The sequence below is a fragment of the Delphinapterus leucas genome, chromosome 18 (assembly GCF_059928025.1).
Source record: "Delphinapterus leucas isolate spDelLeu-1000000601 "Yukka" chromosome 18, BTC_Dleu_Yukka2, whole genome shotgun sequence".
NCBI lineage: Eukaryota > Metazoa > Chordata > Mammalia > Artiodactyla > Monodontidae > Delphinapterus > Delphinapterus leucas.
This window is the reverse complement of record NC_143146.1, coordinates 57,950,678-57,978,152: the sequence shown is the minus strand read 5'-3', so window position 1 is coordinate 57,978,152 and position 27,475 is coordinate 57,950,678. Positions and strand designations below refer to the sequence as shown.

General features: G+C 39.4%; 1 protein-coding gene across 11 annotated transcripts in view; it reads right to left on the bottom strand.

Annotated features, from left to right (window-relative positions):
- COG3 (component of oligomeric golgi complex 3) overlaps positions 1–21,073 on the bottom strand; it is a 57,519-nt gene extending 36,446 nt beyond the window's left edge. For 4 of the 11 annotated variants that reach the window (XR_016388691.1, XR_016388690.1, XR_016388692.1 and 1 more), the window contains exons 1-12: positions 20,762–21,072; positions 12,050–12,196; positions 9,742–9,803; positions 8,525–8,690; positions 7,664–7,738; positions 6,450–6,542; positions 5,658–5,783; positions 4,294–4,374; positions 3,136–3,179; positions 2,542–2,668; positions 1,855–1,946; positions 629–768 (exon numbers count right to left, since the gene is read on the bottom strand). Coding sequence is in view for 6 of the 11 variants with exons in the window: in XM_089899526.1 (XP_089755652.1) it covers positions 629–768; positions 1,855–1,946; positions 2,542–2,668; positions 3,136–3,179; positions 4,294–4,374; positions 5,658–5,783; positions 6,450–6,542; positions 7,664–7,738; positions 8,525–8,690; positions 9,742–9,803; positions 12,050–12,196; positions 20,762–20,935 (1,327 nt within the window). In the remaining 5 variants the exon portion in view is untranslated. Of the gene's footprint in view, positions 1–628; positions 769–1,854; positions 1,947–2,541; positions 2,669–3,135; positions 3,180–4,293; positions 4,375–5,657; positions 5,784–6,449; positions 6,543–7,663; positions 7,739–8,524; positions 8,691–9,741; positions 9,804–10,956; positions 11,682–12,049; positions 13,265–20,761 lie in introns of those variants that run through there. The other 7 variants (XR_016388689.1, XR_016388688.1, XM_089899525.1 and 4 more) reach the window with 4 other exon arrangements.
- Between the last annotated feature and the right edge of the window lie 6,402 nt (positions 21,074–27,475).

Sequence of the window (27,475 nt, the reverse complement as noted above, 5' to 3'; positions counted from 1 at the left end):
GAAACTCGGGAAGAGTAACAAACCTATAGTGTCTCTTAAGGAAAGTCAAAGTAAAGACAATAATTTCTGCCAGTAAAATGATTACCTGAAGGGTATTTTTTAAAGGTACCTAAGTATCACTAGGAAAATCATGTTTTTTATGACAATCAAACCAATTGTTAAAGCATGTATTAGATGAATAAAGTAGAGCTACTCCAGAGAATTGCTTTTCTTTATTTGTAATTTCAAAAAAGATGAATTATTACTATGTATGTATGCTAAAACAATTTCTGTTTTTTAAATTAAGACTATGCAATACAGTCAATTACTTTATGTACTCTGGTAATAGTGTATTAGAAATACCCAACCCAAAACTGATGGTCAGTTCTCTATGGATTTCAGATGTCAGAAAGAATAGTAGCTCTAATTATTTTATTACTAATTTTGCCCAGATTTAAAAATTCTTTCCCCATTATTATTTAGTCACAGAATAAGGTGCATCTTGATTCAAAAAGAGACAAGGCATCAACCCAAGTTTTAAAAATATTGTTTATATAGGGATGGGGGGGAGGTACTAATCTTTTTCAGATTCATTGAGCCATAGATATAATTAAAAAGACCTTTGAAATGATTTTTTCTACTTATTTACCATTATTCTGTACATGATCTTCAAGCACCTCATTTTTAAGAATCCCACAAAGTTCCGATAAAGTCTCTAAGTGAATAACGTGAATGATCAATGGCCTGAAGACATCATACAATGACACACACAGTTTCTCCAAAAGTTCACTAAAATGAAAGAATAAAACATGGTTATCAGCAGTAATCCTTTCAGTATTTCCTAACAGTTTAAAAGTCACCCTTGATTGCTTCCAGCCAAAAAAAAAATATATATATATATATATACTGGAAAATAGTACGTGGGGACATTATATGATGAGAAGTGAAAGGCTGAAAGTAATTCTGTGAACTGTTTTTGCTAGAATCAATAATCAAGCTCAGAATTAATAGGCAATCCTCAACAATTAGCTGGCCCCAGCCGAATGTCAATTTACTACAACTTGTACTTATGTTAGCAATAATTTTGTGTATGTCCTTTCAAAAACAATAAAAAATATTTCAGTAGACTTAATTTTCCTTTTATAACCTACACCACTATGAATCAAATGGTGACATTTTCCCCAGGAAAGATAGGTTCAAAACTCTTGAATACTTACAGACTTAGATAAACAAAACTCAAAATATTCTGGACATACACCAAGTATTTTGACAATTTTAAACATTTGAAAAGAAAAACATTAGGCTGTCTATACTCTTTATATTGTCAACAGTACTCTTCTATATATAGTATTTCATCAAAACCGTAAGATATATTTGTCTCCTCCCCTTTACAAGAGTCATAATCTTGGAATTTTTTAACAGTCAAAACCACCAATATGAAGAACCCAAAAGTGACTGACAGTGGGTTTGAAATACACTTTGAGAAAAATAAGGAAAAGGATTTTAAATAGTATCTATGTTTTTAAGTGTCCTTCATTAGTTAGAATCATAGAATTTTTTAAATAGAAGGAATTATTACACTTAGTGTAGATAAAGGGATCTAGATACCAAGATAGTTCCCTATACAGGATTCTTACTATCATAACTTATTGTCTCCATAATTATATTATAAACAATATGAAAGCATGTTGGCCTTTAAGCTGCACATTTATTTCAAAATAAATAACCACTGTCCCATCCAACAATATTCTGTTCACATACCCACAAAAGTTAAAACACTCCATAGTTAACTTTAGAATACTCCTATAATAAGCCATTACAGCCATTAGTGAATTAAATCTTACAAACAAGAGTTAGATTCCGTGTACCACCTACTCTAATTTTGATGTTGGTTTTGTAAAAAATTCGTTATAAAGTTGGTGCTCATCCTGGCATACATGAACCATAAAGGCACAGCCACTGCGAATCTGCAGGAAACAAACACACACCATCTATAGTTAGAGACACACAACAACTCCAGCATTTATGAAATAAAGCCAACATTTTATTTACAAAGAGACTATGCATATATAATTCATAAAACAACTCCCTGAAGAACAGAAAATGGTTTTCTGCACAGTGGAACTATCGATGATTTTTATTTTCTTCTTTATGCTTTCTAAGCTTTTGACAATGAAAATTACTCTTCTAGTTGAAAAGTATTTAAAAAAATAATCTTTATTATTTTTCTATAATCTGACTTAAAATCACACTAAACAAAAAAGCACTTCTGCAGCAAAAGCTAAGATTAATTTGTCTACATAAATCCAGAAACTTTGAAACTTCATCTTTCAAAAAACAATACTGATTTGTGAATCTTCATACCTCAAAAAATCAATCAAAATGAGTATATTTTGCCAAATTGAATGCTAATTACTAAACCAGATTTGTCATAACAGAAAGAAACATTATGTAAGCTTGTTGATATGGGGACCAAAACTTATTTACCCAAGTATAGTTTCTAGGGTATCATAACAGCTCAAAAGAAGGTTTAACATTAAACCACAACAGGCAGAAACTCACCAAGGCACAGTGGTCTCTGTTATTCTGGCTGGTTAACTCTGTTACAGTACAAGTAATACTAGGGCCCAAAAGGAGTTCCCGCTGATCAAGGTAACACTGGTGGATGTCATTTAGCAGTTGTTGGTATCTGATGAAAAGCAAATGAGACTGGAGTACTGTATAAACTTCTGATTTCAGATATGTAAATTAAATCCGATCTTAAATCCCAAAATAGGTTGCCAAACCTCCAAAGCTATATGGTTACTGCTCATTTGCCCACATTAAATACTAGAAATATTTATGTATATAAAGAAAAAACAAACCATAATGAACTACCATAACCTTTATCTTTTAAAGACAGATTTATCTTCCACGAGTAGTGATGTTACATCTACCTAAATGAGAAGGAAATCCTGCTATATGGGAAAAAGATGCCTTACAAACTCACCAAGTCAGGTCTGTGACCTTGCTCCCCAAACTGAGCTGTGTGCTACAAGAAAAGTCTTGTACAGCATGCAAGGTAATTGCTCAGAAAATATCAGGGACATAACAGACTTGGCAAAATAGCACTTCAAGGAAGGTAACTTGGAAACTGAAGAACCTGTGGGTACTCACTCAGGTATTTTTTCAGATCGTTGTTCTATTTGTTCGATGAGAGTCTGTGGAATAAAGAAAAGTCCACTAACTCCATCTGTTTTAGTTATATTTTCAATTGCTTTCTGATTATAATAGTAACACAAGCTCATGTTAGAAAATCTGTGACTACAAAAAAGTTGAAACACGAAAATCACCTAAAACACAAAAAAATTAATCACAGTATTTCAGAATATTTTCTTTCAGTTTTTGTATGCACACAGTTACTACATTTTTCTTTTTAAACAAAACTGGAATTATACTATATATTCAGCTTTGCAATCTGCTTTTCTTTTTTAAAGATTTTTTTAAAAATTTATTTATTTAATTTCTTTTTGGCTGAGCTGGGTCTCGTTGCTGTGCATGGGCTTTCTTCTAGTTGCAGCGAGCGGGGGCTACTCTTCGTTGAGGTGCGCTGGCTTCTCATTGCGGTGGCTTCTTTTGCTGGGAGCACAGGCTCCAGGTACACGGGCTTCAGTAGTTGTGGCACACGGGCTCAGCAGTTGTGGCTTGCGGGCTCTAGAGCGCAGGCTCAGTAGTTGTGGCGTACGGGCTTAGTTGCTCCGAGGCATGTAGGATCTTCCTGGACCAGGGCTCAAACCCGTGTCTCCTGCATTGGCAGGCGGATTCTTAACCATTGAGCTGTATCTGGGATTACACTGATTTAAAATATTGCACTGGCTCTCTACTTTTCCTGAATTAGCATGACATGCAACATCCTCTGTGAGATGGTCTTTGCCATCTTTCCTTTCTTCTTTCCTATCACACCAGTCTTAAATGAGGTCCTCCCAAAATACAAGTCTTTTATGTCTCTACAACTTTCCCTATACATGCTGCTCTCTCTGTATAAAATATCCTTATCAATCCCCTCAAGTCTGCTATAAATCTACGTTTTTTTAAGCTCAAGTATCACCTTCAACTGGAAACCTTCCCTGAGCATTCCAGGAACAGCTAGGTGTTTCCTCCTCTGTGGGCTTAAAGCACCTCAACATACACTGCTATAATGTGGAAGGACAAAGCCTACCTTTCATTCAGGTTCATTTTCCTGGTATAAACAAAGGACCTAACATACATTAGCATTTCAAAAGGGCTGGCTAAATAAATTTCATAGCATTATCTTATTTATGTCAATAGACTTACTCTGACTTTGGGGGCAGCAGCTCGAAATTTCACATAAAATAATGTGAAGGCATTGTCTGCATTAGGTACAGATGAAGGATCCTAAAGAAACATGGGGGAGGATAGGGAAGGAAGATAATTAGCGAACAAATAATTATTCAGAAAATATAACACAAACCATTTCATATGGCTACTGCTTGGCCTATATACCAACCAAAAGCTTACAGAGAGAAAGATTAAATACTATTATTGCTACAAATGAGAAATAATTATGTGGAGCTGTCATCTCTCTCTACTTTATAATGAAAATTTATGCTATGTTACATGAATTTTGGTGGTAAAAAGACTGAACTCAGATTCGTACTCAGTCACTTTCTGAGTGTAGGACTTTGGTCAAATTACTTAACCGCTCTGAGATTCAGTGCATCCATTAAATGGTGATAACACATATGCACAAAGGTTTTACACAGCTCAATTATAAAGCACTAACACATAGTAGGTACTAGTACTTATTAGGCATTAGTTTCCTAAGATAACATTTTGCAAAATAGAAAAATCATATGGTCTGTTATGTCAGCTAAGAGCAATGTGAATGGTAAAATGCAATACAAAGCTCAGCAGCTTTGAGCTAAAAGCTCAAGATAGTCCGTATTCTTTAGAAAGTAGGCTGAAAAAATAAAATAAATTATCTTTCAGGTTCTATTTTCTTAGGAAAGAAATGTGCTCAGTGACCATCTGATCTAGCTCCACTCTTATTTTCTAACCTAACACGCTGCTAATTTTCCACCTAGCATCCACTAAAATCTGTAATTAATTAATTTGTCTTTTTCCTTCTTTACTGATTATTTCTCCTGAACATAAGCTCCATGAGGGCAGGGACCTTGTTAGCTCCTTTCACTACTGTACAGTTCTTAGTACAATGCCAAGCATTTAGAAGGCATTCAGTAAAAATACATTTGCTAAATACAGTAAATTAAATTATCCATCATTTGTAAAGAAAGAAATTCAAATTATCTATCATATGTAATTCTACCACTCAGACAGAACCACTTTTATTATTTTGGTGTATTTCCTCCTAATATTTTCTTTAAAAAGATAGGAAAAGGAAAAGTTAAAGTGAGAAATAGTATGAATCTTATTTTATTATTTATCATATAGTGCTGAATATTTCTCACACTGTTATATATTCTTTGAAAATAAGACTGTGACAGACATATATAATACAGGCATTTTTTCTTATTATAAATAAAATTGCAACACCTATTTATTTAACAAAAGGTAAAAAAAAAAATTGGAGTTACTAGATACTAATCTCAGACTAACATTATGGAAAATAAATGAATTAAAAAAACAAAAACAAAAAAACACCTCACCAGTTAACTCACCCTTTTTAATAACTGACTTGTGAGGTTCTGTAGTGTGTTCACTGTATATGTCTTCATGAGGTGCAAAGCTTTAGAAAGACACTGCTTAAACTTCAGTAAATATACAGGATAATCTTTAAAATTTGGCTGTAAAGGAAAGGGAAAGATTTACAAAAATGAAGCAAACTTTTAATGAAAACCAACCTGTCCTTTATGTAAAGCTATACAGAAAGTTCAAAAGAAGATCTTATGTAGACTGTAAGCTCCTTGAAGACAAATACTATGACTGTCTTGGTCATAGCCAAATTCCCTGTGCCTGGCACAAAGCAAGGGCTCAATAAATATTTGCAGCTTTTAGCAAAATATATTTTCAGTACCCCACAGGCCTCAAGGCTAATATGTGAGGCCCAACTAAGAAAAGAATAGGAGTTGGGTGAAATAAATACAGCTATAAATCCTTGGAGGGCAGAAAGAGATGGTGCTTAAAACAAAGGACGTGTCCTTTTATTTCCCCCCCCCAAGTAATACTTTTTGTTTCCAAGGAAGTATCTAGCAAAACAGTTAAGTCAACAGTCTAAAAATCACTAGTCCTTTTAGATGGGATAAAGTTGTGTCAGCCAGCCGCTTTTTCTATTCCAGGGGTTGCTGCAGCAGCTGAAAGCATTTTTTACATCACTACTGACAATGACTAAGAATTTACTATAGTTTTTCTTCAAGTATATTACAGAAAGAAATAATTAGTTTACTGCATAAGAAATGATATAATAGGGATGTTAAGATTTCTTTAAAACACACAGAAATACCATGACTTACATGAGATGATATGTATGTAATACAGTCATCTAACTTGGCCAGCATTGGTATAAATCCTTCACTATTCACAGATAGCGTGGGAGAATTCAATTTCTTTAAGGGAAAAAAAAATTTTTACATTTTAAGAGTCACCAAATATACTCAAATGTAGCCCATGTGTAACAATACAATAAAGAAAGGACAAATTTAAAAGAATATGGATTGAATTCAGTTTACTCCTAATGACCTTTAATGGGGCTCTTCACGAGTTAGCAAACATTTTATACTCCATTGCACAATGTTATATTAAAATAATACATCATGTACCTAGATTTCCCACTTTCTAGCACTTTACAACATAAATTTTCCACTTTCAAACACTGGCGATCTTCTCAAGGTTAAAAGATTAACTAGCAGTTACCATGTTCAGCAGTCATACTGAAAGTAAAATATAAGTAAACATATACAAGTAGTACTAATATAAGGTAATATATAATATAAACATGATAGTTAATATTTAATATAATAGATAAAATGATAAATATTAAAATATATAAACCTATAATAATATATATAAAAGATAAGTAAAATGACCCAATTATTTCTTATCTTGATATACAAATAGTTTGGCAATGATTTATATTTCCCATTGCATTCCACTGTTAACTGGCTACTGGTTTTATTTCTAACTCTTTAGTAAACTATAATAATTTAGATTTAATAATTTTAATAACATGATTTATATGCAGTTATTATGATTAATTTATGAGCCAGAATACAGAGAAATATAATTTACACAGAAGTCTTTATTGTGACTACCTCTTTGGGATCCAAGAATCCATTATGAGGACTATACTCTTCCTCAAACTAAACATGAGATTAGTTTAAGAAATGTTTTAATTACTATTATAGAAGCACAACCACAGCAAGATTTAAAATTGAATATTTCTTCTTATAACCATCACAGCTTACAAATATGATACTATAAGAGTTAACCAACAAAGAGATTTTAATAGCAAAAATACAATTTAAGAAGAACTATTATTTAAATCATATTTGGAAATCTGAACTGGTAATGGTATATCCATCACTCACAAATAGGAACATCTTAACAACAAGCAAACTATTAAGTTAAAATATCACTCAAGCCAATTTATAAGGTTAAAGATTATACTCAGAATGGGAAATATAAAAGAAAGCCACTAATTCTAGAAAAAATAAAGAACAGTGCTTACTGTGTTAATAGTTTCCAATTCATTAAAATAGGAAAGCTTTTGTTGAATGTTTTCAGCCAGATCAACAAGTTCCGACTTGAATTTTTTAAAAGAGAAAAATCAATTATTATGAGAACATAAGAATCAACACTCCAGTCTCAAAATTACATCAAAGAGATTTATACTAGACATACAGGTTTATATTAGATATATGATTTCAGGATAATGCCCAAAGACCTCTGCAGTCATGGGCTAAAATAAGCAATGATTATTACAGTAAATTACGTATCTTTTCATAAAATAACAGATGATCACCTTTTTAAAAACATACAAAATATACATAGATAAAATTCTGAGATAAGTATAGTAACTTAAATATTCTATCTTTAAGTCACAAGTTTAAGTGCAACCTAGATCTGTTCATCTTTTCATAAACCCCACCATTAGTATAATCACTATGCCTTGTTTGAAAAGTGTCAATAGGGAATTCCCTAATGGTCCAGTGGTTAGGGCTCGGCGCTTTCAGTGCCAAGGACTGGGTTCAATCCCTGGTCGGGAGCTAAGATCCCGCAAGCCGCGCAGCGCAGCCAAAAAAAAAAAAGGAAAGTGTCACAAATGTGAATATACCCTCTTCACTCTGAAACTGTACTGAGACCTAACAGCTCAAAACATACGAAAGCTTGCCCGTGCCCCTGCTGACATAAGCTTAAAAGCAGGCTGTCAAAGTAATAATTTGCATACTTAGCACAGAGCCTCATACAGAGAAGTGTTCAAAATATACTTGGCGAAATAAAGGAAATTAGAATTAAATTGTATTCATCTATTTAAAAATAAAATATTAAACATAGTCAGTCACTGACACTCTCTCCTACTCCAAATTACCTGCTCTTTCAGGAGCTGTTCACAGGCTTCATGTAGGGTTCCTGTCTTATTGGACACAAAAAGATACTGTTTCTGCAATGATTCCAGATGCTGAAGAGCATTGTTGACATCATTCAATATAGCATCACACTGCTCCTGAAACCCAGACAAGTAATCCCTCATCTGTCTAGAAAACAGAACCAAAAGGGGATTGGCAATAATATTTTCCCCCAATAAGCACAGACAATAAACAACAAGGTCTCGTTTTCCTCCAAATGCTTGCACTTCAGAAGGAAAGTCTGACCTATTCAAAAAGTTTATTATATTCAGAAATATAGCAAAAACTATGTCACAAACTGTTTCAGTACTTAAGAAGGAAAATGATTGAAACTATGAGCAATAAAAGGAATCAGCCTTAAAGCCATAAACTGGCTTTTCACATGTAGGGCAGTAAATCATGGGCTCAACTTTCAAAGACTGGGACACCAGGCCCATCCCAAGGTAACAAGTAGGTCCATCCTTCAGGTCATGTCTGCCTTTGAGAGATGGTGTGATGTCATGGAAAGAATTTTGGACTTGTACTTGGAAGACCTGAGTCCAAGTCCCAGCTCTGCCCAAGTCTCCATGACATTAGGCAAGTATTTAATAGTACCAGGCCTCAGTTTACTCGTTTGTAAAATGGGAATAATAACACCTTTCCTTATAGAGCTGCTATGAAGATTAAATGGAATCATACATCAAAGAGCCTAACACAATGCCTAGCAATAATAGTCACTTAATTAATGTTAAATGAATATAAATGTTCAACCCACGGTCTCCAAATCAGCTAGAAACAGTACAGTCACTTCCCCCATGCCGTCAATATACACAAACAAAACAACATAGTTCACACCCTGCCTAGTTGGCCATCCCTAAAGTCTCTTGGGTCTCTCCCTCTAAAGAAAGGCAGCAAACACCTCTTAGAGTTCCTGACAAAACTCCCACTTGATTCCAAGCCTTTCTGGTTACCTAAAATCAACCTCTGCTCCTCCTAACCTATTAATTACAATGTGACTTTTTTTAAAATCGCACAACTTCCAATACCAGTTGGAATGACCCACATCCTTTCTAGCTATTCTTAAAGAAAATGTTGCTGTTCAAGTTTTCTTTGTACCTTAATTTTGTTTAAAGGCACAGATAACGAAATGCTTAAGATGATCTAAGAATTAGGACAGCCAACAAATATAAGAGCCACATACCTATATTTAGTTCCTTCATCCTGATCCATCTGAGTTTGTAGCTTTGCAAACCATGAGAAAAACTGGAAAAATAGGGTATTATGTTGTCAACAAAACTAAAACAGACAAAATGAAAAGTGGCTACATGCTAAACAGCAAGTCAGAAGGGTAGACACTAAGTCTTACTGTTTGGGGCTCAGGCATTTATAGCTGTAAGCCAGGAGATGGCAATTTAATTGCATGGTCAGTGTCTACATTCCAGGAAAAGCAAAGTATCTTAAAAACATGGGCCATTTTCAGAGTTAAATAAGAAAGAGTATTAACACGATAATATGTAGAAATAAACATTTCTTCCTAAGAAGCTAATGCCTACCTGCTAGTTTGCCAAATTTGAGTAGGTAACATAGGGCTCTGGGTAAATATTAATGTTACCTAATAATAATTGTGAGAATATAAGCTCAGAAATAATATAAAGGAGTGGTTTAAAAACATAGCTTTTGCATCAGCTAAACGTGGGTTTGAATTCTGGTCCTGCCATCAAGTTGTATACTTAAAATGAGTGCATCTTATCGTGTGTAAATTATAACAATGTATTAGATCTTTTTTTTTTAATTTAAAGAGAGATATGCAAGTGCAAATTTAATCCAGAAGATCTTTTTTTTTTTTTTTCAAATGGTCCAAGTAAATTCACAGACATGGTGCAAGATTATCTTCTATAATTGTCAAGTGGGATTCGAAGTCAAAGGTATGCTTTATTCTCTCAAGATACTACTCTTGCCAAGTACCTTGGCTTTCATTTCCTGAACACTGATTGTGTGCTTGGCACACACTGCATTTACATGCATTATCTAATTTAATTCTCACAGAAGTCCTATGAGATAAGTATATAATTATCTTTGTTTTACACATTAGCAAACAAGAGATCTGAGAAGATAAGTAATTTGCCTAAGCTCACAAAGATGGTAAGTGATAGAGGTGACCTTCAGATCCAGGTTGGTCTAACTCTAGAGCTAGAGCTCTTCATCACTTTGCAGCACTGCCTCTCTTGACTTAGTGCAGAGGTCCCCAACCGTTTTGGCACCAGGGCCCGGTTTCATGGAAGACAATTTTTCCATGGACCCAGTGGGGGGCAGGGGGGGATGGTTTCGGGATGATTCAAGTGCATTACATTTACTGTGCACTTTATTTCTATTACTATTACATTGTAATATATAATGCAATAATTATACAACTCACCATAATGCTGACAGGAGGCGGAGCTCAGGCGGTAATGCGAGAGATGGGGAGCGGCTGTAAATACAGATGAGGCTTCGCTCGCCCGCTGCTCACTTCCTGCTGTGCAGCCTGGTTCCTAACAGGTCATGGACCACTACCGGTCCATGGCCCGGGGGTTGGGGACCCCTGACTTAGTGTATATGCAATTCAGCACATTTGCTTTATGCTTCACTTGGTAAATGCCTTAGCTTTGATTCTTCTTTTCTTTTTTTTTTTTCTTCTTTTCTTTTAATTGAAGTATGGTTGATGTACAGTGTTGGGTTAGTTTCAGGTGCATGGCAAAGTGATTCAGTTTTATGTGTGTGTGTGTATATCTGTTCTTTTTCAGATTCTTTTCCCTTATAGGTCATTACAAAATATTGAGTATAGTTCTCTGTGCTGTACAGTAGGTCCTTCCTCAGCTTTGATTCTTAAGAGGACAGAAAGATGAGAGAGGAAGCAGCAGAAGAAACTATTGTACATTCAAGTTTATAGTTGGGAATAAGCAAAAACCAAGAGATTTCACATGCTACATTTCAGAAAAATAACTATAAGCGTTCGTCTAAAGAGCATATTGAGGTTTTTAAGAAAGAAATTACCTAGCAGCAAGCAGTGAGGGGTGCGGTTGGGAGGTCTGCATGTGTGCATGTGTCCACGCACATGCATGTTGGGGGACACATTAACACAGACACGTACAGGGAGGAGGTCTAAAGGGCATAAAATATCAAAACCTTAATAAATATAATAGTCTATCCAAACTTGGAATAGCATATTTTTATCTGTATTGCAAATAAAACTGGGCAACAGGTTCATTTAAAACACTTAAGAAATAACCACAACTAACACAAAATCAAAAATGTTCTAGAAATAGAAACAGCTTTGGGAAAGATCACTGGTGTTCTCCTTACTTGGTACAAGTAATATATCCTTCTTTCTCCAGCCCCCCCCCAAAAAAAAAAAGATGTCCTAGAAAGACTTTAACTACAGTTTCAAATGTTCACAACTTTTAATTAGGACCTCTGTCTTGAGACATTTAAAACAATCAAATATCCTTAGAAATAATGCTGCCATTCACCTGCTGTGCAGTTTCAATTCTTTCTTCTTCCATTTCTAAGGAGGTGAATCCCTTCAAGAGAATGTCTTCTGTAGATTCAGGCACTATTGAAGCCTGTGCAATGGGCAGCGACTGGGATGTTAAACTGCACAAGTCTTCAATTGGGAGCTTGAAAAGAAAAGAGCCACAAAGATATTCAAATAACTTGAAAATTCTCTAAACTTAACTCAAGATTGGTATTCCACCTCAGGTGTTTTGAAAGAGAAAGAAATGTTTTCTGTTAAATCGTCTGATGTTAACAAGTGCCATATGATACTAACACTTCTCAAAATATAAACATGACACCAATACCCAACCATTTGCAAAGTATGGTTTTTGAGTTACCTTTTGAAAACTGGTGGTGAATCTGTACTAATCCACACACCTTTTCCTACTGGAACTTCTTGGGAACTAGCACCAAGTCAAAGGCAAAACCTGCGTGCTAATGAAAGTAGCCGGCCCTCTCCATTATCAACACAAAAGCCTCACCTCATTAATAGAACCAACAGAAAACAAATCGTACCCAAGAATCAACTACCAACAACTATATCCCCTTCTACTATTTCTACACTGCTGCCACACTTCACCCACATCTTCTTGCTGACAAATTCTGGAATTACAACTGAAAAGAAAGAATTTCAGAATTTCCCATCAGCTTCAGAAGAGCCTCACCTTGAGGCCATCAGACCTACAATACTGTCTAGTTTGCCATTACTAAAGATATTCCAGGTGTTCATTTACCTAGGGTCATACAGACAAGCTGTTTTTGGACTTAAAAGAAAGGGAGTGTGAATGCTGGGGAAGGTAAAAGGGTGGAATTATTTCGTTTCAATCCCAGTTTCTGCCCTTAAGGCATGACATCTAAGGTCCGGCAATAAAAGACCTTAATCCAAGGCCTTAGGAAATTGCCTCCTGTCTATTTTTCTAGATACAGAAATTTCGGCTGAAGACAGTATTTTCTCTTCAAAGCTAAAATAAAATAAGCTAGATGCAAAATGCACCATCATTAATTTAAAAATACAACCCTTTAAATATGGGGGGAGGGAATTCCCTGGCAGTCCAGTGGTTAGGAGTCAGTGCTTTCACTGCTCTGGGCCCAGGTTTGATCCCTGGTCTGGGAACTAAGATTCTGAGAGCAGCGCAGCATCAAAAAGAAAGAGAGAGACACACAAAATGAGAGAGAGAAAGAGAGAGAAAAAGAAAGAAAGGAAGGAAGAAAGGAGGGGGGAGAGAGAGAAAGAGGAAGGGAGGGAGGGAGGGAAGGAGGGAGGGAGGGAGGAAGGGAGGAAGGGAGGGAGGGAGGGAGGGAGGGAGGAAGGAAGGAAGGAAGGAAGGAAGGGAGGGAGGAAGGAAGGAAGGAAGGGGAGAGAGAGAGAGAAAAAGGAAGGGAGGGAGGGAGGGAAGAGGGAGGAAGGGAGGGAAGGGAGGAAGGAAGGAAGGAAGGAAGGAAGGAAGGAAGGGAGGGAGGGAGGGAGTTTTGTGTCTGGGTTAAAGTGGGGCTGCACCTTCGGGCGCGGTAAAGCACATCACAGTGCGGCCTGGTTTGAACCCTGCTCACTTAATAAGCGTGTTATAACGGGCAAATCACGTAATGCTTCTAAATCTCTATTTCTTCTCTGTAAAACAGGAATTACATTATCTGTATCATGAGGCCATTGTGAAATGAAGAAAACACAGGTGTAAGAAAACAGGCTCCTTGGACCACTGGGAAGCTGCAGACAGAAAAAAAGTGTTCAGAAAGGTCCTCAATCTGCTTTCTCCCAGGAGGGTCCTGGATGTACAGAGATATGTCTTACTAAGGGCATCATTCTTCAACATAAACTCTTCCTGAATGGTGACACAATCCCTGAAGAGAAAAGGACTGTTGGGCAGGAAGAATTAAGTTTCTGAAATCTGATGAGAATCTATCTTGACTCTAACGTGTCACCAGCAGCTGTGTGCTGCCACCAGAGGTTCTGAGGACAGAGGAAGCTGAGCTGAGCTAAGCCTACCTGCTCATGCTCTGCGCGAGTTACCAACAAGCTGTCTCCTCGGAGACAGTGCTACGTGTATTCAGCATAATGCCTGCCAAATAACACACACAATCAACCGGAGCCGCTTCTCTTTATCATATTACTATTCCTCCTTCTTAGTAGTAACAAAGTAAGTTTATTTCTTTTAATTTATTTATTTTTATTGAAGTATAGTTGATTTACAATGTTGTGTTAGTTTCTTGTGTACAGCAAAGTGATTCAGAAATATGTGTGTGTGTGTGTATATATATATATGTATATATTCTTTTTCAGATTCTTTTCCATTATAGGTTATTACAAGATATTGAATATAGTTCCCTGTGCTATAGAGTAAATCCTTGTTGTTTATCTATTTTATATATAGTAGTTTGTATCTATTAGTCCCAAACTCCTTATTTATCCCTCCCCACTTTCACCTTTGGTAACCATAAGTTTGTTTTCTATGTCTGTGAGTCTGTTTCTGTTTTGTAAATAAGTATTTGTGCCTCTTTTTAGATTCCACACATAAGTGATATCATATGATATTTCTCTTTCTCTGTCTGACTGACTTAGTATGATAATCTCTAGGTCCATCCATGTTGCTGCAAATGGAATTATTTTATTCTTTTTTATGGCTGAGTAATTGTATATATGTGCCACATCTTCTTTATCCATTCCTCTGTCGATGGACACTTAGGTTGCTTCCATGTCTTGGCTATTGTGAATAGAGCTGCTCTGAACGTTGGGATGCATGTATCTTTTCAAAGTAGAGTTTTCTCCTGATACATGCTCAGGAGTGGGATTGTAGGATCAAATGGTAGCTCTATTTTTAGTCTTTTAAGGAACCCCCATACTGTTTTGCATAGTGTCTGCACCAATTTACATTCTCATCAACAGTGTAGGAGGGTTCCCTTTTTACAGTAAGTAAATTTACAAATCAGAATCTATACTGCTTCTTGGGAACAGAATCGTCTAAGTTACCTGTACAAAATTATAGTTTATTAGTAGTAAAATTTAGCTATATATGAACAGATCATGACAAAATTCAAACACATAATTCTATCAGCACTGTTTACACGATACCTAAGGAGGAAAAGGGAGAGAGACATGGATCAGGTACAGATTTGAAAAATATACCAGAAAGCACATGGAGACTAGGCTAAAAGAATGATAGACAGAGTGTTGCTTGCACCTTAATAATAAGAAAAAGACAAATAATCTACAAAATCAGGTTCTTGAAGCCATCAGAGAGTTGAGGTTCCAGAGTAACTAAGTAGCTTAAAATCTAGAAAAAGATGGGTATCTCCAGGCAGAGACAGAGTGAGAGCACGGGCTTACCGTGGCAGATTATGGAAAAATAGATGACAAATGCCACACAAGTAGGTAAGAATTAGGCTAAAATTTCTTTCAAATTACTAAATGCTAGAGGACGGGTGAGTACAGAATGCTTGGAAGTCACAGACACAAGGGGAATTTGCACCCACTCACATGGTCTTCACGGACCTCCACCAGGTGCTCATGAGAAAGAATGAGGACTGGTGGTGCAGGCTCAGAAGAGGAGGGGCCTGGGGAAAGTGGGGCACAAAGCCCCATCCAGACCCTTCTCCCCAGTGGAACAAAATCTTAAGACACTGAAAAAAGGGCAGCAAGCCCTATCAACCCTAGGGCACAGGGGAGAACACACTACAGCCGGGGAAAGGGAAAAGAAAACAACCATTACCCTTGGAGGAGAGGCAAGAAAGAACCCAAGACCCAGAACATCAGAGGTCTCCTACTGCCGGAGGAGGGCAGAGTCAGTAAGAAACTCCACCCCTGAGTCCCAGGGGCAAAAGGCCTGCCTAAGACTGAGGCTGGACGCAGATGACAGAAAACGCCCACCTACCACCACCAGGCTATAGAGCGCCAGCAATGCTCTCCTGTGGGAGGGGCAAGAGCACAGACACCCTCTGAGACACAGGCGCACAGCACACCAAAAGCTGAGGGTTGAGAAGGAAGGTTAAGAAGACTCCGCAGCAGCCCAGCCCCAATGCTAGGCAAAAAGTAATGAAAGAGAAGTCTGAAGCCAGTGGTAAACTAAAAGCAACCAGAACAAAAACAAAACCCAAACCTAGCCCACTAACCCAAACCTCCACACTAATGACCTAACAGAGTTAAGTGTATTCATTTCCAGGCATTCACACTATTTCCCTCATTCTCAAATGTCCTGCATACAATGTACAGTATTTGACCAAAAGTTACATTAAACAGCAAGGAAAATAACCCAGCTCATTGTCAAGAAACGAAGCACTCAACAGAGCCAGACTCAAGAGATGATCTGGATATTGGAACTATATAACTGCAACTAATATGTCAAAGGCTCTGGTATGAAATATAAATAAAATGAATGAACAGATGCAGAAGTTAAGCAGAAAGATAAAAACTATACATGTCCAACAGAAATGCTGGAAATAACCATTATTGTAACAGAGGTGAAGAATACCTGCAATAAACTCATCAGTACACTCAACACAGCTAAGGAAAGAATCAGTGAACTTGAAGATAGGTCAATAAAAATCACCCAAAATTAAACATAAAGAAGAAACAGAGTAGACAAATAAAAACTGAACACAACATCCAAGAACTGTGGGATGGTATAAAATGATCTAATATATGTGTAATCTGAATCTCAAAATAAGGAGAGAGAGAGAGAACAGGGTAGAAGAAATATTTAAAGAGATAATAGTTGAGAAGTTTCCAAAAATAATGAAAGACACAAAGCTACAATTCTGAACTCAGAAAATCCCAAGCAGAATGCACATGCATGTGTGCGTGTGCACACACACACACCACCCCTAGACACATCACATTCAAACTCAGAGAGAAAATCAAAAGTCAAAGAGAAAACCTTAAGGCAGTCAGAGAGAAAAAGATACATTATATACAGGGGAACAAAAATAAGAATTAAAGCAGACTTATCAGAAATCACACAAATCAGGGGACTTCCCTGGTGGTCCAGTGGGTAAGACTCCGAGCTCCCAATGCAGGGGGCCTGGGTTCGATCCCTGGTTGGGGAACTAAATCCCACATGCATGCCGCAACTAAGAGTTCACATACCACAACCAAGAAGCCCGCATGCCACAACTAAGACCTGGCACAGCCAAAATGAATAAATAATTTTTTTTTAAAAGCTTATGAGTGAGTTCCCTGGTGGTCTAGTGGTTAGGACTCGGCGCTTTCACTGCCATGGCCTGGGTTTAATTCCTGGTCGGAGAAATGAGATCCCGCAAGCCACGCAGCGTAGCCAGAATAAAAAAAATTAAAAAAATAAAAGCTTATGAGAAGATGCCCCCATTAGGTACATTTGCCCAGCTGTCTTCTTTTCTCAAAGCAGCTGGAAGAGAATGGCAAATAAAGAAGGGTGTGTTGCAGGGAGATCAGCTCGGTGCTTTGTGACCACCTAGAGGGGTGGGATAGGGAGACACAAGAGGGAGGGGATGTGGGGATACATGCTTATGCATAGCTGATTCACTTTGTTATACAGCAGAAACTAACACACCATTGTAAAGCAATTATACTCCAATAAAGATGTTAAAAAAATAAAATAATATAATATAAATGGTAGAACTATTTTAAAAAAAGGGTGTGCTGGTGTCACAAACTTTCCTGTTCTGACTACTCTTTCACTCCCGAAGAGATGTTGACCGAATGCCTCTGGCTTACTCGCACTGTCCTGGCTTCCAGATGGAGCAGACATTTACCACCAGAAAGAGAAGAGCAGAGACCTAGGCTCCTGGTTGGTCCTGGATAGCTACTGTACAGCTTACACAAATGGGGACACTAACATATTAAATACTAATTACAATAAACTATCAAGCCTTGCCTGAGCAGCTGAGCAGCTCCAGGAAAAAACAAGCAAATATACCTTACTCTCCCAAACTTTACTTCTTGCACGGTTCTGGGTTGGAGAAAATCACTTCTGTAATCAATCTAATAAATTCATTCCATAAATGAAACCTGACGTTACCTACTCTGTTTGGAGCAAATCATTGAAGAGGTATAGATGGAGTCTCAGAACCTTCCTCCAGGCACCTAACCTCTTCTTTTCTTACCTTTGGTCTGAGTGACACCTACACAGTACCAGCTCAGGATCATAACATTCTAATCTATTATTTTAAGGTAATAATCATTTGGGGAGAAAAGCACATGAATAATATAATACTGGCAGGTAGCTTGCTGTGTGCACTTTATATACTTCATTTAGTTCTCACAACTCCCTGTGACGCAAGTACTATTATAACCCCCATTTTATAAAGAAGAAAACAGGTTCAGAGAAGTTAAGTATCATGTCTAAGGCCACACAAACTTTAGGAAAACAACAACTGTAACAGTAAATTACAGGTAAATTTCAGGATAAATTATCTCAGCATTTTATCAAGAATTACTAAACTCAGCAGAAAGAAAAAGGCCCTCACTACTAAAAAATTTGCCCTGGCTACAAGAAACCAGTCTACTTAATATTCTACTGCAAATTTTCTTATCTAACACCAAATAAAAAGGTATATAAGACTAGTTCTCCTAAATAAAAAGGAAAGCTATAAACAGCTTCATGATATTTGCTCAGAGTTAGCTGGCCTCTTGCTATTCAACTAACTTGCCCAGTTCCAGTTGTTCAGGATGTAATTTATCTCCTGAAAATTGTGAAACACTATAGAAAATCCTTTACAGGTTTTTATTTTGGTCGGACCAAATAAAACTTGAGGCATTCTTTCTCAGTGCCGGTGTTAAAAGAGTGGTAACGGATAAAAAATTCAATTCCAAAGTTTTCCCACCAGACATATAAAGGAAAAAGAGGGCTGTCGAAAGCTGAAGAGCAATGAGAAATTCCCCCTCAAAGATTCCAGGATGGATAAATAACAGGCTGGTATTTCATTCTCACAGCAATCCAATGCCAAGGCTGCATGTACCAGAAAACCTTCACTGAACCCTTGAACTTGTCAAGCTCATCCCCTACCCAGGGCTTTGCACTGCTTTTTCCTCCAGCTGGAAGGTTATTTCTCTAGTCTTTGCAAGACTGGCTTCTTGTTTTCCATCATGAGTTCTTGCCTGAGGCGGTTACTTTCTTAGAAAGGCCTTTCCTCTTTATCTAAAAGGGCACACCTCATTCCTTGGTGTCATACCATCCTGTTTGATTTTCCTTATATCCTGGAGGACTGTCTGAACTTACCTTCTTTGTTCTTTTTCACATGCTCATAATCACCATAATTATGTCAGTTCCTTGAGGCTAGGGATCTTGTTTTTATCTTTCTGTCCCCCCATTCCTAGCCCCAGGTAAGCACATAATATATGTTAAATGACTGCATGGGGCTAATGGTAGGTATTATGTTGCATAAATATCAAATAATGGGGTGAAAATGAAGAGATCTCCTTTACTTCACTCCAAACCCTTTCCTTCATGCTCAGTGGGAATAATAATATTTTATGGCCCAAGACATTAAAAATAAAATGGGTTACTTTGCTTATGGAATACATTCACCACAGGTACTGTGATGCCCAAGCATCCTGCTTTGGCGAGAGGCCAAATCAATTATAAACAGACTGAAATATTTATAGAGCAAACAACTTCTATTGCCCAGAGCATAAAAGACTCTGATAGCCACGCCAAAACAAATTTCCAACTGCTTCCTCATTTATTTCAAACACACTTCCAGCACAAAATCCTAGAGGTGGACAGAGAAACCCAAGAAAGAACACCTGTACTTTATGGCAGAGTGTGCAACGGCGAAAAGTGGCGAGAACTTTCAAACCAAAGTTCTTAACCTCTGAAGTGTGAGGGCAAAAAAAGTTTAAGTCTCTAAACTCAGTCTGCCTTTGGACACAACCGTGTAAAGAGAATGCTTCCAACATCAAAAGTAACCATCAGCGCTAATAAAATAATAACCGCCTAAACCTAGCCCTCAAAACTAGAAGTTTGTCAAACATCTGACTACTTATAAAATGTACTTCTTGCTATTATAACTAATTGAATTGAATCACACAAGCAGTATTAGGGATAATATCCCAATGGCAATTAGGATTAAAAACGTTGACACTAAAACCGACAACCAGCATTATCTAATAATGTACTGACCCAGCTTTCAAAGAAAAATTTTTATTGCTTTGCTATAAGTCAAATATAAATCGGATCTCCCACAACCTGCACTTGATCGAGAGCTCATTGCTCAATGTGCGATGAATGAAGCTGTCACCCGGAATCAACTTTGGTCTCCCCAAGTGCCCCTATGGAAAAAGGAAGCTGGGCTATTCATTAAGGTGGTAAACAAATACCAACAGGAGGCTGTGCTGAAGCAAAGCACTTCGGGTTCAGTGCCTTCTCCTTCCGGGAGAGGGTGGGCAGCAGGACTATGCCTCGCTAACACCAGGGACACCCGGGGCAAGATGCCCGGGGCAAGGCTCCCGGACAACCGCCCCACGCCGCAGGGGGCGGGATGGGTGCCGGCGGCCAGCAGCCGCTGGACGCCCCCGCAGCCGTCCCCACGCCGGAGGGGAGAGTCGGCGGTCCGGGACAACGTGAGGCCTAACAGTCCGGGAAGGTGAGGGGCCTCTCCCACCGGAGCCGACACTGTGATGGGGAGGAGAGGAGAGACCCTGGACAAGGGTCTGCAAGGTCGGGGTCCGCCGGCGCGCCCGCGGAGTAGCCCAGCCCAGCTCCCGCCCGTCACCTCACCTCGGCGGGTACGGGCAGGTCCTCGGCCGCCGCCTTCAACTCCAGCACCGAGTCCGTCTGCCGGTCGGTCAGTGGCGCTGTCGTGTCCGGTCTCCCATCCCAAAGAGCCAGCTTCTCCCGAGCGTCCCGCTCCGCCGCCGCCTCCGGCTGCAGTAGCAGCGCCGCCTCCGCCATTGCCACCGCCCCAGCGGCCCGCAGCAGCAGCAGGGGGGTAGGTGGGAACCCCGACAGAGAGATGTCCGGGGCACTTCCGGGAGAACCGGGTCTTCCAGCACTGCACCGGCGGCGGGGCGGGGCGAACCGGAATACCCTGACCCCGGAAACGCTTCCCCCCGCGTGGGCGGGACTGAGGCCAGGACTGACGTGGCTTTAAACGGGGTACAAGTATTTCCGGTTGGGATGTAAACGGAGAGGGCGAAGGATATAGGCCCTAACGGAAATAGACATGCCCCTACCAGAAGTCCCTTCCTCAACATCAATAACTTTATTGTTAATATTGTTACTGACAACTGTGTTCAGTGACCCTGCCGGCAGGGGCCTTCGTGAGCCGCGGCATCTACTGCTTCTTTCTGCTCACAGCCTGGTAGTCTGGGTTAGGTGTGTGGACTGATTTCCATGTTGCCAGTTTTCACAACTTTTCAAACATCAATAATTCCGCTGTTAGAAATCTAATTTATGAAAACACATAAAAACTCAAAGATTTATAGATATCAGACATCATAAATAGTATCAAATAACCACCTGAAAGTCCAACATTGAAGAACTGGATCAATAATTCATATCACAGACGTGTAATTGGAATACTGTTCTGCCATTTAAGTCATGTTGTAGATTTCAACAACAAAATAAATAATAATTGTATTGGGTCATAACCTGTAGAAGAAATACCCATGAGTCCATACTGATATAAATAAATGACTGAATAAATAAATAGGGGAGAAGAGACAACTCCACCTTACTGAAAGATTCCAATCAATAAATGTAGAAAGAATGAGGGGAAAGAAATCATTAAGGATACTACAGTAATGACTATAGCAGGCAAAATCTAAGGATGGATGCTAAAATTAGTGGGTGAAAGTCTGAGGAGAAACAGAAATTTGCATGGCATCTCTCCAAGATATTTATTAATGGGGGGAGGGGAGGGTGGCTGTTAACTTTACAGTGGAGAAACCTGGAAGACATCCCCCCTTAACCAAATGATCAAGGTCAGCATCATCACCGTGAAACTCCTAATACGATATATCAAGAAGCACACAATATTTCTTTTGTGATATTCTTGCCAGAAATGCAAAACCACATTCTAATTATGAGAAAACATCAAACAAATTCAAATTGATGGACATCCTACAAAACAATTCACGAGTACTCTTCAAAAGTGTCAAAGTCAAAAAAAAAAAGTGTCGAAGTCATAAAAGACAAGGAAAGACCGAGGAAATGTTACATTTTGGGAATGAGGGAGACATGACAAGTAGATGCAATGTGGGAGCCTGGATTGGATCTTGGGTCAGAAAAGGGAGAACTATAGAATAAAATATAGATATCCAAATAAGGTCTACAGTTAAGACAATAGTAGTGTACCAAAGTTAATTTCCCAGTTTTGATTGTTGTACATGATATAGTTATGTAAGATGATAACATGAGGGGAAGCTGGATGAAGGGCATATCTGAATTCTGTAATACTTTTACAGCTTTTCTAAAGTCTAAAATTATCTCAAAGTCAAGAGTTAAAATTCTCATGTTGTAGAAAGTATTTATCTCCTTGGAGAAATGATATAATTAAGAAGAATGAAACAGTGTATCATCCTATTGACCAAAGGAAACACTTCCAAAATATTCATAGATGGTTAGAATTACTAATAATTATTTTCTTCCTTTTCTTTTTTTTTTTTCAATGAGTTTTGCATCTAAGCATAAGGGTGTTTGTTCGTTTTAATTGGTATACCTAAAACACACTTCCTCCTTTTCAGGCCAGGCTGATTCCAAAAATCTCAGAAACGAAGTTGATCCTGTTGAGTTTTGTGATGATAATTCTTCACCAAATATCCTTCAAGGGCCAAATATAAGCATCTTCTCTCACAAATGTGCTTCTTCTGCAGATATTCCTAAACCTATAATCATGCTACTTTCTTCTAAACATTATGTTTAATTTCTTAAAATATTTTTACCAACTGGTGATTCATGATGCTAAAGGGATGCAGTGCAGGTCATGGCACTGACAGAAGATTTGGGACAAGGCTGAATGTCTAATCAGATGCTGTGAGGGCAAATGAAGGGAGAGAAGGGTAGATATTCAACACAATAATGCCTGGACTATTCCTGAATTGAAGAACTGGAACTAAGGGAGGTCAGCAAAGATCCAGCAGTCACCAGCTGGCCCTGCAGGGTGGGGGAGAGACAACAGCAATGAAGCAGTAACTGCAGTGTTCCTGGGGTGTTTTCATTGCAGAACACTAGCATAGAAGTATATATATTTAAACGATGCACTTGTTGCTCAAAATACAGTGGAAAGGGTAGTATACAATATGCTGAACTCTGCTTCAGACTCTAGGGCTCTTTTCTGTATGGACAAATATTATCTAGTGTGCCCCATCCCCAGAAGAAGTACAAATTTCCTATAATGGATCCACTTTTATACTCTGTATTACAAGTCAAATTTCTTCCTGTTTCCAGCTGGTGATTAGCTTATTCCCAGAAGCACTAGATGTCATGACAAATACAACTGCAGCTTTAATTTTCTACTGTAATTTTTTTTTGACCGCACCTCACGGCTTCAAGGATTCTCAGTTCCCCGACCAGGGATTGAACCTGGGTCACAGTGGTGAAAGCGCCAAATTCTAACCACTAGACCACCAGGAAACTCCCTCTACTGTAATTTTTAACAATATTATTTATTTGATTCAAGTATTTATAAGTGTTCCCATAGAAATGTTCAAGTTGATATAGTAAACACTCATATAGCATGTATCTGTACATATGCATGTACATATAAGGCACACATGTATTCATATCGTGTGTGCATGAAAAAAGAGAGAGAGAGAAATGAGAAGACAGGATTGCATAGGCTATCTCGGGAAAAGGACGAAGATGAGGTCAGAGGAGTCTCATCCCCAAGTGATCAAGGTCCCATATCATAGTAGATGATGTTTTGTTTGTAAGGTGTTATTCAGATTTCCCTTTTGATCTCTTGATTGAAACCCTGTAAGGCAGGTTATTCTCCCATTTAGATTTAAGCAAGTGAAACACAGGATGATGAAGTGAGACATCAAAAACATTCGGGAAAGTGAAGGAAAAGACCACTTTTCTACACTCTTTCTAGAGGGAAACTTGCCAACACCTATCAAATCACAGGCTAGACACAGGGAGATCAGCTCGGTGCTTTGTGACCACCTAGAGGGGTGGGATAGGGAGGGTGCGAGGGAGGGAGACGCAAGAGGGAAGAGATATGGGAACATATGTATATGTATAACTGATTCACTTTGTTATAAAGCAGAAACTAACACACCATTGTAAAGCAATTATACTCCAATAAAGATGTTTAAAAAAAGCCAAAAACACAGGCTAGAGAAATGGAGAGAGGATAGCTCTTTGATCCAGCAATTCTGTATCTGAGAATCTATCCTAGAGAAATTTACATATTAAAAAAAATAGTAGTACATGCACAGGACAGTTTGCAATGGAGAAAAAGTGGACACAACCCAAATGTTTTTCAATGGGGAAAGGGTTTAGTTTCTATTATTTATTGCTACCTAACAAACTAACCCCCAAATCATGCCCTAAACGAACCACCACTTTGTTCTTATCTTTCATAATCTTGCAGGTCAGGAATTTCTCGAGGGCACATCAGAAAAGACTCCTCCCTGCTCACCATGTCTGGAGCCACAGCTGGGGAAACACAAATGGCTGCAGGCTGGACAGCTGGGGTCTGGCTGTGCATCTCTGCATCCTCGTGAAATCTCAGAGCTGGTCCACCGGGTCTCTTAAGTGTGAAGACCTCAGAGTATTTGGATGTGGCTCAGGGCAGGAAGAGATTGTTCCCACTTCTTCTGCCCTTGCATCAGAAGTCACAGAAGGTCATTTCTGCTGCACTCCACCAAGCGAGTCACTATAGTCAGGCCAGATTCAAGGGGAAGCATTGACTCCACTTCTTAATGCGGGGAGTAGTTAAGAATGGGCAGCATTTTTCTTTTTTTCAGGCTGAGGTGCCTGGATTGCAGGATCTTAGCTCCCCACGTGGGACTGAACCTGCACCCTCGGCAGTGAAAGTACGGAGTCCCCATCACTGGACCACCAGGGAATTCCCTAATTTGTGTTTTAATGTTACGTTAAGAATGCATAATGTTTTACAACGTATGTGCAACTATTATTGCAGACCTGTCATAAACAGAAAAGTTTGCTTGTGGGATATATTAAAAAATATATCTTGTGAGGATAGATAGATAATCTTGCAATGGTTTGAGGAGCCTTTCAGAAAAGGGCAGAGGAAAGGAGCTTTCCTGACAGGGATTTGTGACTGCTGACATTAAGAACATGAGTGTAGGGCTTCCCTGGTGGCGCAGTGGTTGAGAATCTGCCTGCCAATGCAGGGAACACGGGTTCGAGCCCTGGTCTGGGAGGATCCCACATACCGTGGAGCAACTAGGCCCGTGAGCCATACTACTGAGCCTGCGCATCTGGAGCTTGTGCTCTGCAACAAGAGAGGCCGCGACAGTGAGAGGCCCGCGCACCGCGATGAAGAGTGGCCCCTGCTCGCCGCAACTAGAGAAAGCCCTCGCACAGAAACGAAGACCCAACACAGCCATAAGTAAATAAATTAAATTAAAAAAAAAAAAGAACATGAGTGTAAACATCACAGGAGCCTGGAAACTGAGCAACAGCTGGGCCAACTGTAGAGGAAAGAAAGGAAAGCTAGAGGCACAGAGGACTTCAGGGGATTGACCAAGTGTTGGAAACCACTCCACTGGCCTCTGCTGGTATTAATTCCCCACTTGGTGCTCATTCAGCCTGCGACCTCCTGCCAGGAACCAGAAGGTTACACTTATAGAACATGTAAATGAATATGTACTAGCAGTAAATCTAAGATAAACAAACCCTGACACAAGGTCTGAAGTGGTTCCCCCCTCCTTCCTTCTCCTCTTGGCTGGGATGAAGGGAGAGGAGGTATTTGTCACCTTTGGAGGTCTCCTCTGGGTGAAGACAGGGTTTCCAGACTTCTGTTTTAAAACTAACAGTCTGGTATATGAGGGGTGTTTTGTTTTTGATGAATAAAAACAAAACCACCAAAAAGCAAAAACATCTCTCTTCTTTTTCAAATTAAATAGGTTTCACGATTATGTCACGGCATAACGGGCATTCCCCCGGAATAACCTAGATCCTGCATTTTAAAATTTTCATTTGCAGATTTTTATCAGGTGTGGCTGGCATTTTGTTGAATCCAACCGACAGCTTTAAACAGGGGAAAGAGGAGAAAGAAATGTTCTGAACTTTTTCCTTCCTTTTTTCTCACTTCCTTACTGGGATGTGAGCATGCTAAAGAACAACTGTGGGTGAGCCTCAGGACCAGGGTTGCCATGGTTTCTATGGCCTTGGGTCCTAGCCTCCCTCCCGCCGCCCTTCCCCAAGTGTGAGCATTTGTGGTTGGCGGCTCCGGGAGGACACGGGGGGCACACCTGGGCGGGCGCCAGGTGCTAGTGGGCCTGTGGCCAGCTCACCGCAACACCGCAACAGCCCCAGAGCCCCAGTCCTTTCCGGGCCGGAGCTGCGACTCGGGCCCCACCTACCTGGGAACAGGCTGCTTGGGGTCACTCCTGTCCCTGTCGCAGAAGGCAGATCCCAGGCAGCCATGACCCGGCTCCCCGCTGGAGAACGCAGACAGCAGTCAGCACCCTGGCCTAGGGCCTCTTTGGTTTATTCGTTCCACAAGTGATGGTTGGGCTGAATTGTTCCTATCCATGAGGCTGGCCCCAGGGTCAGTGGTCCAGGGTACTCACCAGCCTTTGCCTGTCCACGTGTTGGTGCTGACAACAGTGTTTAACAGCCCGGCCCCGGAGCCCAACCACCGAAGGGTGTACCCTGCTTACCTTCCCCAGGTGAACATGGGCAACTAGAAACTCTGTGCTTCAGTGTCCTGATGTGAAAATGTGCACTGAATAAAATAATAAAAGTACTTGCCCTTTGGATGTGTGGTGAGGATAGCACAAGATGATCTGTGTGAAAGCCCTAGAATGACACAGGGTAGGTGCTCAGTAAGGTATTGGAGAGGAAGAGAGTGGGGAGGAGAAGAGGGAGAGAGTTAGGAGGAGAAACTTTCAAGTAGTTTAGATTTTAATCCCTCTGGAATTCTGCAGGCTGATCTTCCAAAGTCTCTAGGACTTGAGTGCAGCTGTACCTCTGCCTGTGGGGATCTTTAAGAAACATCAAGCACGTTCCAAGGACAACTTCCTCAGCTGCTTTCCAACCATTTTTCTGTGCCACATCCCAGACGACTGGATCCACTGCCAGCAGCTCCAGGGGTCTATTTCCACCTGGTTATCAGGTTGGGTGGGGCTCCAGATGGAAGTTCGCTGGATTGAGAAGCCCTGATTCTGATGACACACCACCTTCCCCAGGCCCCATAAGGAATCGTTGTCATACAGCAGGGACATCCAAAGCGTGTGCCTTGTGTCTGAGCCAACAACAGTTAAGGAGACCCCTTTCTACTCTTCCATGGGGTCAGAG